This window comes from Myotis lucifugus, unplaced genomic scaffold (genome assembly GCF_000147115.1).
Source record: "Myotis lucifugus unplaced genomic scaffold, Myoluc2.0 scaffold_5, whole genome shotgun sequence".
Taxonomy (NCBI): domain Eukaryota; kingdom Metazoa; phylum Chordata; class Mammalia; order Chiroptera; family Vespertilionidae; genus Myotis; species Myotis lucifugus.
Genome location: NW_005871053.1, coordinates 9,254,114 through 9,267,310, shown reverse-complemented (window position 1 = coordinate 9,267,310; position 13,197 = coordinate 9,254,114). Strand labels below are relative to the sequence as shown.

General features: G+C 44.3%; 1 protein-coding gene across 1 annotated transcript in view; it reads left to right on the top strand.

The window, feature by feature from the left end:
• MAP3K20 (mitogen-activated protein kinase kinase kinase 20) overlaps positions 1–13,197 on the top strand; it is a 143,125-nt gene that overhangs the window by 104,517 nt on the left and 25,411 nt on the right. Inside the window, 5 exon segments of the mRNA XM_006083113.3 lie at positions 2,460–2,504; positions 4,257–4,287; positions 4,385–4,524; positions 8,669–8,731; positions 10,154–10,246. Of these exon segments, the coding sequence (XP_006083175.1) occupies positions 2,460–2,504; positions 4,257–4,287; positions 4,385–4,524; positions 8,669–8,731; positions 10,154–10,246 (372 nt within the window).

Below are 13,197 nucleotides of genomic sequence, written 5' to 3'. Positions count from 1 at the left end.
CTGCCAAAGCCAAGCCGTCCTGCAGCAGCGCCTCCTCTGGCTGGTCTGTGCCAGCATCTGCAGGAGCCTCGCCAGAGCGGGTGCCACACTGAACCCAGGCCTTTCCCGGGCATCATCTGCAGGAGCCACCCTCAGAGCGCCAGAAACTCTTCTCTCCTTTTGACATTAAAACCGAAGGTGTTGGTTTTGATAAGTTATTTCCTTTACAACCTTCATTCCAATCAAGAAATCCTTATGGATCCATTTTGTTTAGCACAACATTTGGGAATGGTGTAAAAATCAGCACACTGCACATCCCTCTCCTCCCTCGAAAAGCCAGCCCTGATGCAGGGAAATACTTTTGTAACTTAGTCTGTTGTTTCTTGAACTAATCAGGAAAGTTCCCTACTTCACATCGGTTTCCGTGATGGGAAAAGGAAATGGCATGTTTCTGCAGCTGCATCCAGCTGCCCTGCGAAGAAATAAACCTTGTCATGTATTTTCTTTGGTGAAGTTCAGTTTAGAGCAGCGGTTCTCAACCTGTGAGTCTCGACCCCTTTGGCGGTCGAACGACCCTTTCACAGGGGTCGCCTAAGACCATCCTGCATATCAGATATTTACATTACGATTCATAACAGTAGCAACATTACAGTTATGAAGTAGCAACGAAAATAATGTTATGGTTGGGTCACAACATGAGGAACTGTAGTTAAAGGGCCAGAAGGTTGAGAACCACTGGGTTAGATCCTATTCCTCCAGTCGTTTTCCTTTCCGCGTTATTACAGCAGGTGAGTGCCTGTGACCACTGATTCCGCCACACACCAGGCATTTCAGAGGAGGGGAGGGGCAATCCCCAGGGGAAGGCGTGCATGGGGCAGCAGAGTCTACAGAGAGCAGTAGGGATGGTGCCCTTGCAACGCATCTATAATACTCAGACTGCACACATTCATAGTCACTGTAACCAGTGGGGCTTTTTAAATTCTGCCTGGCCCCCAGCGTCGGCCTTATTTCTCCTTATTCTTAGACACACACTGCCTCTGGTGCCCTGGTCAGGCAAATGTGCCCTGCCCAGCCTTCCCTTCCCCACCCCCACCCCCTGCCAGTGTTTGCCCTGTTGCTTCTCCTCGCCTCCTCTTCTCCTTGCCCTGCAGTGCCCAGCTCAAGCCACCATGCCTTCCATTTCCCCATCTTAGTCAAGGAAAGCCTCCCTTCTCCCTGGCATACCCAGAGACACTGAACTCTACACCGGAGAACTTAGCATTTTAGTAAATACAGCCTTCAGTGTTATTCGTTCAACAAATTGTTCAACAGAAATTTACCAGGTATTGTATGCCAGACACCGGGCTAGGCACTGAGTAACCCCAGAGGAGGGTGTCCTTGATCCTCCATGTGTAAGTCATACCTGTTTTACCCCCTCCCCCATTTCAATGAAAAGCTCCTTGTAGTCAGAGCCATGCCTTTCCGAGCAGGGTCTGAGCCTGTGAGTTCAAAATACCTGCGGGTTAAAATATTAACTCACCCACCCTCTGACTTTTAACACTAATATTAAAAATAACCAAATTCGGCTTTTCCCCAGCTCACCCACACAAAAAATATTTGTAACAGAGGTTAAAAAGCACCTTGCTACAATTATCTCATGAGCAGTTCGACCATTTTGACAAGTTTCGTTAGTTAAAGCTGGTGGCTCTAACAAACTCTAATTCAAGTCACAGGAGACCCAGGTGTTTTTCAGGTTAAGTAGGGATTTCTTAGTCTATGGCCACGGGGCACTTACTGAAGGGAGTAGCCTTTTGGCTCTGAAAATGGTGCCAACTGAGGTCCTCTTGCAAAGTGACCTCTCCTGTTTATGTGCCGGACAGGGAGGGAGTTTTGTTTGTTTTAGTTAGAGCCGCTCTGCAGCCTGGGCTGCTTAGAGCAGTTCCAGTTTCGCTTGTTCTTCTTCATCCCTGTCTCCTAATATTTGTTTTTTTTTAAATATAATGCAAGCAAGACATTGAGTTAAACCCTTAGACATTCTCCTGTAAGAATAAGCATGAGTCGTCTGGTTACCAAATGGTCGCTTTGGAATTCTCATTAATAATCAAGCGTTCCTCATGTTGACTGAGAATTCCGAAGAACGCTCTGGCATCTGACAAATGCCAGACATTCCTTGACCGCCAAGCCCTATTGTGGGATATGAAAGGACTCGGTGTGCCAAGTACGAACAGAGAAAAATCTCAAGATGTCCTGAGTCTGGCCCCGGCAGCTCACAGAGAGCAGTGAATGGTTACAGAGAGGTGGCTGCACCTGGTTGGCTTCTGTGGGCAGAATCCGGGGAGCCCTGAAAACTCCTCTTAAGGTCAGGAGACCTGTTTTCCATTCAACCTCACCGGCAGGAGGAACCAACCAGAGCAGCAGCCGAGAGCTGAGACAGACAAGGGGCTAACCCAAAAGGACAATGATAATATGCTTGTTCTATTTCATTCCTGTTTCCCCTGCAGCTGCTGCCTTCCTTTGAGATTGGCGCGTGGACCGAGGATGACGTGGTAAGCTGCTCTGCTAACGCGGCAGACGACCTGGGAGGGTATTCAGTCAGTGTGTCCGCAAGTTACAAACGCCTCGGGAACTAGAAGCTGACAAATTCCATGCTTTTCTGTTTTTAATGCAGCGATGTTTAAAATAAGGCCTCAAGAGCAAAGCAAGTATGGCTTCACATCTTACAACAGCATCCCACCTCCCTATTTGCTCTGAAAGGTGTCCCAGAATAAAATAATGAATCCCAATGACAAAAGCAAAGGGCTGGTCTGGGATACCAAATGAACACACTTTTTTAAAAAGAATGATCTTAAGTTTTCCTAAAATTACCAGGGATGGACTTGAACCACGGCGGGGAAAGGTCTGGTAACAGCCGCACTGGACTGTGATCCTCATAACTGGGTTTCCTTCCCGCCTTAGGCCAGTTCAAAAGCGACAGGTTCCATTTTGCCATCTTTACTCTGACCTTCCCAAGGAGGAACGGGCACGAGCTCTCAGACATTCTCTGCAGCTGCAGCCACAGGAGCCCCAGGTTTTTGAGAGAAGTGGGCAGACTCAGCCAAAAGGAAGTCCTCCACCCCACCCTCGGGGAGAGACCCTGAGGGAAAGTCCTACTTAGCCCTTTGTATCTCTGTATCTGTTAACTTAGTGAAAAACGGTCTGAGAATTCTGGATCAGAGACCTCAGGGCCTTGTGCTCAAGGTCTCATTAAATGAGAAAGAAGGGGGAAAAAACTGTCATGCCAGCCTTAGCAGCCCCCTGCAGGGGAAGGGCAGTAGGGGTCAACCAGGTCTGTTTGTGAGGGTATATGGAGGCAATCCTGTTACTACTCAGCCTGGTTTCTGGGCCAAGGCATTTCCCTCCCACCTCGTGTTTGGTGAAGTAAAAGTGCTTTCAACATCAGCTGGCTCTGGCTTCTACAGGGAAAGGAAACTTGGTACCAGTTGCATCTCTTTCGTCCCATTCGCTGAGCCCTGGTAATTCTAAGGTTCCTGCTTAACAGGGAAAGAGGACATAGGATCTCCTTTATTCAGGGCATGGATAGAATCCCTTTATCCCCAGTTGCAGCGTTGGTGCATTGCATTTGAGAAGTTTTTCAAAGGCTATTTTTAGTCTTTGTCCTGGGGTTCAGTGGTTTTCAAACCATTTAAATAAAATTCCAGGATCAAGGCCCCCCAAAGACTTGGTGGGACTGGATCTGGCCCCCCTTCTATCTCCCTTGCCCAGGGTCATGTGAGAAGCTACCAGTGAACATGTGCCAAGTGAAATCCAAGCACTGGGTCCAACCTCATCCTACATAAGAAGCTCCATGCGTTAGATGGTCTGGGCCACATACCTACTTCATGACCAGGCCCAGAGCGGAGGACAAAGTCTACCCGTTTCTCTGTCCACTGCTGTGTGGTCCCTGTTACTCATACAATTAATTGCTGGCGAAACCAGTGCCCCTCAACAGCGCTGGGGACACAAATGGAAAACCATTATGAGAACCTTCTTGAAAGGATTTTAAAATATTTTTTCCTCCCAGATAAGGGGGAAAACCAACATCCGTCAAGTGTCCAAGACCCCCAAAGAGAGAGAGAGAAGGAGCTCCAATGTGAAAGCTTGAAGTTTTAAAATCATAAAAAGAAAATTTTCTATTTTACCTTGTGGTTGAGCCAAAATTAAAGATATTTTAACCTCTTGAGAACTATGGATTTTACTGCTAAGTCTGGCTGTGGATCATGTATGAATCTTGAAAACTCTGTATGTCCTCTCTTTCACAGTATTTTTGGGTTCAGCAGCTCGTCAGAAAAGGCAAGTGGACTAATTTACCTTCTTAATTCATGGAGTTAACTTCGCTGTGGACATGATGGCATCTAATTTTATTCTGCCTCCTACTCCCTCCCTCCAGGTGACTCTTCAGCAGAGATGAGCGTGTACGCGAGCTTGTTTAAGGAGAACAACATCACGGGAAAGCGGCTGCTGCTCCTGGAGGAAGAAGACTTGAAGGACATGGGCATTGTCTCCAAGGGGCACATCATTCATTTCAAGGTACCTCAGAAAGGGAGGGCAGTCAACAATCTTCACTGAGCGCCTGCTCTGTAGCCGAGCACGTGTTCTGTGGGCGGCTGAGGACAGACACACAGCTGCGCTGGTTGTACTGAACCACATCCACACCGGCTGATTATTAGCTGCTGCCCCCGGGGGGACCCTACTTCCTCCTCATAAGCCAACATCAGAAGGGTTAATACCTGACACCGCAGAGGTCACCTGGATACTCCTGATGCTCACCCCCAGGTCCTCAGGAAGTCTCTAGACTAGTGGAGAAGACAGGTATTAATCATGCAACATTGGTAACATGACAGATGTAAGCAATGCCACAAAGAAGAGGTGAGGTTGGGATGAGGAGGGGCTTCTGTGAAGAAGTTGTGAAGGAGTTAAGAGCTGAAGAACAAGTAGGTGTTAACCAGGTGAAGGGGATAGGAAGAGGTGTTCTGGGGGGGGGAGTGTGCCTGTGGAAAGGCCCGGTTGGGAGAAAGCTTGGTGTGCAGAGGACCCGGAAATAAGGCAGCGGGCACCTCAGAATGGCATCCCACCCAGAACAGCAGGATGTAACTTCGTAAAGGCCAGAGAGGCTAGGTGTCCATTAGGAATCCCTAAGGGTGACGGAACTTGTCCATGGATTGGGAAGAACCTCAGCACTGCAGCACCTCAAATGATAGGAACGTGTGTATTCAATTTGTAATCTTCACAATTTTAACCTGCAATAGACACACCCTACATGTACTTTAAACCCTCATTTTCTCAGGAAATTATAACATTGACCCAAAAACTTCAGTCTTGAACCGTTTCAAAGCTAAACCTCTATTTTTATTGTTCCTTTCTGGCAACCAGATCTGTTTGTTTGTTTGTTTTAGTTACTGAAACCAAATAAGAATTTCTGGCATCTTTGCAGCATTACTACTAATCAGAGGTCAATATTGAGCAAGATATTAGGATAAAATCAAGTTTGCTCCCCAAACTTCCTCAGCCCCAGTGTGGGTGGATGGAGGGGTGGGCACAGGTTAGAAAGAAGAGAAATAGAATAAAGAAGGGAATGTAGAAAAGCAGCTTCCATCCAAATCCACATCTTCGCAAAGCCTCAACCAGCATGCCAACTATTTTCCCCTTTGCCTCAATTAGAGTCCCTGACACTAGCCTTTCTAGGGAAATCCCCTGTGGTCCAAAAAGAACCATCTACTTGCATTTTAGGTGGGCTCTGGATCCATGGAAGGGACATCCTTATAGCCCTCAGCAGCCCTTAAGTCAGCGGTTCTCAACCTGTAGGTCACCAACCTGTGGGTCATGACCCCTTTGGGGGTCGAACGACCCTTTCACAGAGGTCGCCTAAGACCATTGGAAAACACATATATAATTACATATTGTTTTTGTGATTAATCACTATGCTTTAATTATGTTCAATTTGTAACAATCAAAATACATCCTGCATATCAGATATTTACATTATAATTCATAACAGTAGCAAAATTACAGTTATGAAGTAGCAACAAAAATAATTTTATGGTTGGGGGTCACCACCACATGAGGAACGGTATTAAAGGGTCGCGGCATTAGGAAGGTTGAGAACCACTGCCTTAAGTGATGGCTTAGCTTCAACCTTAATGTCTTTTCCCTCTCGGTAGATGGGCAGGAAACCTCATGCATATGCATACACCTCAAAGGCTGGCAAATATTAATTTAATCTCGACCTCTGGGTGTGGGCAAGTCCATCCCCAAAAGTTATGCTGGCTTTGATGGGCTATAGTAGGAAAAATTATTTTTCTAGTACAGAGAAGTGTCAGGGTTCCAAGAGCGAAATCTGGTAAAGTTTATGTTATTTGACAGCTGCCCAATAAGATGCTCCCACCTCTCCTTCCCCTCTGCTGGCTTTGAAAAGGGACCACACTCCTTAAGGAGCAGTTAGGAAGAAAGGGGGGGGGCAAGCTGTGACACCTCACCAAAGCCCATGGTGATGGAAATATTTCCAGACTTGGCCTAGGACAGCCCAAGTGCCCTCTGCCTGCCAAGTTGGTATCATGAAGGCAAGCAGTGTCCAAACCTATTGGCTGTTGTTCAACAAAGTCAGCGAATGCCTACTCATTGCAAGACTGGGCCTGAGAAAACACAAAGGAGAATTCTTCCCCAAAGGAATTTATGTCCTGGAGAAGAGATAAAGCATGTACATACATACAACTTCTCATAGTACAGGGTCTTGGCAGTTTGGAGGAAAGTTACTACTGCATTACCTCCGCTTGGGAGAGGCAGTGGGGGACAGAGAGGGGAAGCATCAGGGGGTGGGAGCCCTTGAGCTGGATCTTGAAGGAAAGACAAAATTTGGAATGTAGATGGGAGCGGGAAAGGAAAGAACATTAGTCGAGATAGAATAAGGAGTTAAGAGAGAAGTAGAGCAGCAGAAGAGACTATAAAGGAACAGTGTGTGTCTCTGTCTGAAGGAAGCCCAGGTGCAGGGAACTCGGGATACACAAAGCAGGAGGGACGTGGACAGCATATGACTTCAGGCCTGGGATCTGGGATGGGACCTGGGGTCTGTGGGGACTATTGGAAATTTTGAGAATTGACATGTTTAAAACTTTGCTTCTGGAAGTTATCAAGTAGATTAGAAAGGAAAGGCTGGATTTTGAAAGACCAGTTCAGAGGCTGTGGTATAGAGAATGATAAGGCCTCGCTAGGGTAGGAACGTGTGAATGGAGAGAAGGAAGGACAGCACAGGTAAGAGAGCTGTGGGAAGTAGCACAGGGAGCAGAGAACAGTGTCACTGAAGCCAGAGGTTGAAAAGCTTTATAGAAATGGTCCGTGCTGTGGAGAAGCCCAGAAACACACGCGTGGAGAAAACACCACTGTGGGAAGCTGCCAGGTGGGGTGGGGGCAGCAGTGTCCTTTGCTCCAAAAGAGGGTGTGGCCACCCTCAAGACTCCCCTCAAGCTCCCAGGTGAGTCTGCATGTGGTTCTCAGAGCGGTGGACCCTCCGCCTGACTGCCAGAGCCAGGCTGTCTGAGAGGGCCACGTAGCGGGGCTCAGCCAACAGGCGACACTGTTAAACTCAGCCACATGGTGGGTAATTCTGACAAATAAGCTTATATATGAGAGGGAAAAACTAAGGAAAAGGAGTCATGGAGACTTGCTCCAGGAGGGAACTGCATATACTTGGGGTACTGAGGATGCACAATGCTTCTAGCTGGGTTTTTTAGGATGGGGTACTGGATGCATACCTCTAGACTAGAGGAGCCCTCGTGGAACTTGTCAGAACTGTTTTACACACAGATACACACACACACACACACACACACACACACACTGATGGGGGGAATGGGCCCTTCATTCTCTGCTCTTTCACTAATGCAGGCACAGGCATTGTTGTACCTTCTCTAAGAGTCTCAGCCCTTGAACAGGAGGTCATTGGAGTGGTCTCCTACCCTTCCGCTGCTCAGTGGTCCCTTTGAGCCTGTCTTGGGGGCCGCGTACAAGGGATAGGGCTGAACATCCGATAAGTGTTCACTACATTGTCAAGTGTCAACAGCTTTCATTTCACTCATTTCACTTTATAAAATGCATCTAATTTTTCTCACATTGGCACTTTTTTACTCTCTACATGATATGTTCAGTTCACAGAAAAGCCTGATGAGTATAAGAAAGAAAAGAAAGAATCATCATTTAAATTGTCCTCCTGTCCTTTAAGAGTTCTTTGTGCTTCATTGGGGGAGGGAGTGTTGGATACATACCCATAGAAAAGCCCTTATAAAGCAGCAAACCCTTCAGTGAGATTTCAGCCTTAATGAAGGTCTCTGGTGACATATTCATGTTCTTTGTTGTTTTTCCCAGTTACTCAGGGTGACAACTGCATTCTATACACTGGAACATCAACTTGTCACTATTATACTGGTGTTTGAAGAATGGTTTTATTTATTGTTTAGTCTGAGATTTAAATTCTTAAATATCTTCCTGTTCCATTAAATAATTACCGACTGCATATAATACTGTGAACAGTCAGGTTTATTCTCCATAGATGTTGGATATTAACATCCCCAAGATATTTTATGAACTACATAAATAAAGAATGCCTTTATATGTGCACAATAATTTTAATCCTCTCGGCATTATCGGACCATTAATAAAGCCATGTGATTTTTTTTTACAGTCAGCCATTGAGAAATTAACCCATGATTATCTAAACTTGTTTCACTTCCCACCACTAATTAAGGTAAGTAAGGTTTTTTTTCTTACTGAGAATATGCTTTTATCGACATATGCACCTGCCACCTCCACACCTAAATTTGCCAATGTCGGGAACTGTTGTTTGAAGTGAAATTTAATCATATCTGTCCAACAAGAGGCCCTTTGAGAGAAGCTCAGGATGTATTTAAATTGGACACCCTTACTCCCTGAAAGTTGAAACATTAACAATACATTCATGATAAGAGCCACACATGTCACCTTAGTGGCTAGAGGATGGAAGTGCCAACCTCTGGCCTCCCACCTGGCTTTGGAGACCTTTGCCTGACTCATAGGTCACTGAAGGAATTCATATACCTGAGCTCAGGATGGTCACTTGCATTTTGGGGTGGGAGGCTTATTGTTTGAACAACATATTAGTATATGTGACATATTCTTTTGAATATAGTCTAAAGGTATATGGTTTACTGTGTTATTAAATAAGTAGATACTTGCTCATTTTTTTAAATTTTTAAATTTTTTATTTTAAGAAAATACAGAGCTGAGGATCATTTTACTTCTCCTGTGGTTGATATAACAGATGTTTGAAAACCTAAATAAGCTTACTGACTGCTGAAGCTTTCACATTTAAGTAACTGTGCTTAATCTTCGCATGACCAGTTGTTTTTATGGCTTATATTCTCACTGAACCAGTTTTTAACATCGTTTAAAATGACTAAAAGACTAAGGTCTCCAATATCTATGAAATAAGTAAATGCACATTAATAAGAATTAGAACACTTACTCTCTTCAAGAAAAAACATTAGTGACTTGTTCCTGAATTGTCTATGCATCACTTAAGAAAATTCACTTGGAATTTTTGTTTCAATTTTGATAGCAAATATCATACGACTTAGAATCCATTCACCAGTCTTAAACCTTAAACTCACATCCCATATCTTAATCTCCAGATACTTGCTCTTAATACACAGAAATCTTCTCATTCATTAACAAGTATGGTTCTCCATCTCTAAGCCCTAGAAGGCTCATTTGTTCCTCTGCTTGGTCCTCCATCCGCATATGCTCTCGGAACTGCTAATTCCTCATTGGGAAGAGTTTGTAAATATTTTGAGCGCTGTGAAACGCTCAAGGTAAAGTCTCTCAGTGCATCTCCAGTGCTCAGTGCATTTCTGGGGTAAAATTACACAATGCAAGAAGCACTGTGGAAAATGTAAGTCTGTGACATTCACCCTGGCGCGGGTGAGATAAATCGCTCGGCAAAGTTCTCAAAAACTTAAGATGTCATTCCTTTGCTTTAAGTAATTGTCATCTGAAGCTTATTCCAAAAATAACCAAAAGTTAAAACATATATTAGAATGGAAAAACTGGTGCTGAGAAAGCATCTCTTTTACATGAGAAGTAAAAGGAAAAACTCTATCTAGAATAAATGGTGTTTGGTTTTCTGTTTTAGGACTCAGTAGGTGAACCTGAAGAAAATGAGGAAAAAATAGTGAACCTTGAACTTGTTTTTGGTTTTCACTTGAAGCCAGAAACAGGCCCACAGGTAAATCGCATTTTAAGTTGTTTGGATAAATTTCAACCTAATTTATTCTTTTTCTCTCCTGGTATTCTGTGGTTTTATACATCTCCGCCCCCCCCCAACCCCCCTCCCAGCTGGGGACTTGACTCTGAGTAAATTTATAGACTTTATAAAATAGACTTTAGTTGAAACTGCCAGCTGCCTCTGTAATCCCATCTAGGAATCTTACTCTCTCGCCACCCAAACCCTCAAGGAAACAGTAAAGTGTGGACGGGGAGGGGTGAATACAGACTGAGTGTTTATGCTGCTTTGCATCACAGCTGCTTGTTTCCTGTTTCTTAAGGGGAAGCAGTTTTTAATATCAAGAATAAAACAACGCTGAGCATGGAACAGTAGGCAACATGGAAACTCAAATTATCAGCTCTAACTAGGGCAGCAGGGCATTTGACCAAGATTCATTCAGGCAGGCTTTCACTCTGTTATATTTAAAGTCTGGGAAACTTCTTTGGCCCAGGCAGCATACGAATTGGAATCATAATAGGATGGTGTTACTTTGGATTCCCACAGATAACTAGCAATAATGACGCCTTCTAATTGAGCACAGTATGCAGTACTGAGGTGTTGATGTTGTTTTCACCCATTTATGAATGGGGAAACTGAGGCTCTGAAAGATAAAGTACTTGTCCAAGGGTTACATGGCTAGCAAGTATCAGAATAAGGACTTGAATGCAGGCCTCTCAGACCCCAGAACCAAGCTTTTAACTACTGCACGATTTGTGCCTTTCCTTGGAGGCAGCCAGAGACCTTGTAAATGCAGCTCCTCCAAGCATGTCAAACTTGCAGCCCACAGGCCACAAACTATGCATGTGGCCCAGCTGAGAGTTTGACATGCTTGCTAGCCAGTTGCTCTGATAGGGCTGGTGTCAGCCCACTGGCTCTTCACTAATTAAACGAGGCTGACCCAGGCCATTCCTGGAACCAGTGCTTGGGAATGAATCAAAATTGTTGCAAAGGGTTGAATTTTCACCAGGGGCTTCCAAAGATGCTCTTTCTAGACACCTGACAGAGTGTCTTTCCTGCACTGCTGCAGCCGTATTGATGCTTTTGCTGAAGGGAAATATTTACTTCCCTTGTTTTAGCCACATAACTTGGTTGAGTGAGAGCTGCTCTCGCTTCAGGTGTCCTGTCTATGAATATTTTTCTTTTCCCTCTGCAAATGGGTCATTGTCTACTCATGCCTGTTGTTAGAAGCAGCCACAGAAAGGGGGAAGGACAGTAAGTTCCTCTCTCCAACAGCAAGCACAGGCCCTTCTAACCCTGAGATTCTGTAGCGGTGAGCACCTTTGAGCCCATCTCATGTTAAACAAGTTGCACATTTTAATTTGCCTTCTTTAGTATCCTTGGCCTCATGGCACTTAATTGGTGAGTACTCTGTGTTTAAACGTTTTTATGGCTTGTAGGTGATAAAAGAAGAGGAAAGAATTTTCTTGAAACAGACTTAGTCAAGGGCAGTCTCAACCAAGAAAATAATTTTCAACTAACAAAGAAATGATTTGTTAATGTGGAAAATTAAAAAGTAATTGTTTAGTAAATACTAGAAGCTATAAATGACATATGATACCAAGTACGGCTGTCTGTTTTTGACCATAATTGTGTAGACTTCTTGAGTCATTGGTCTTGAGTCACAAGGCCTAAAATCACCGTAACCTTTGATATTCTGCTGATCCCTGGTCACCTTGTGGAGGAATTTCCCCCATTCATTCAGCACACATTTACTGAGGACTTCCAGTGTGCCTGGCTCTAGGCTAAATACTCCATAATACAAAGTCAAAAAGTACAGACGGCTTGCAAGGAGCTCATAGCTTATCAAGCTGTGGCAGTGCAGTGCCATGGGTTCAAAGACACTCTGAGACGGGCCTGAACAGACTTTGTCACTAGCTGGAGATGGGGGAGGAAAAGGGAGGAGCCAGGATGGTACCAAGGATTCTAGTGTGGCAGCAGGACAGGTGATGTTACAGTGTAATAGGTCAAAAAGTGAAAGGTACAATGTGGACGTAATGCCAAGGTGCTAACAGTATAAAGAAGCAACTGAAATGGGTGTGTTTAACCAGGAAAAGCTTTTTTGGAAGGAATGAATTTTGAAACGGGTTGAATTTTGAAACGGGATGAATTTTGAAGGGGTTGTTTGCAAATAATTCCCTGAATATAGTGTTTAAAGCTTATGCTTAGAGCAGCCGTGGGCAAACTACGGCCCACAGGCCGGATCCGGCCCGTTTGAAATGAATACAACTAAAAAAAAAAGACCGTACCCTTTTATGTAATGATGTTTACTTTGAATTTATATTAGTTCACACAAACACTCCATGCATGCTTTTGTTCCGGCCCTCCGGTCCAGTTTAAGAACCCATTGTGGCCCTCGAGTCAAAAAGTTTGCCCACCCCTGGCTTAGAGAGTACTTCTTTCTAAAGAGTGAAGATTATTTCATAAAGGTCATCTCATTTATCCCTCTGGCATTTCTGTGAGATGTATAAGGCACAGTATTGTCATCACTTGTTAGAAAACAGATAGAAAGCGAGTGTAAGCTGAGGTGAGGACAGAACTGAGTCCAGAAAATACATCTTTATTATCGCCTCTGTATTAAACATGTGCTCTCTCTCATACCTGACCCAAGTTTTTGAGCCATTTGTAAACTTTCAGAAACTAATACTACAATAAATTACTCTCCAGTTCTAAACTAGATGGTTATGCCAGCCTATGCCCTTACATTATGAAATATTTTCTCACAAAAGCACTTTAAATTGAAATTCCAATTCCCCACATGAAAATGTTGTTACTTTGACCCTTAAAGGTAGACCTGAAAAAAGACATCCTCAAAATCCCAGTTACCTGCGTTCTTACATACCCATCTTCATGGAAAAGATAGAGCCTTTGGCCCTGTTTCCATGACCAGCGTGAGTTACCAGAGGACATTGAGC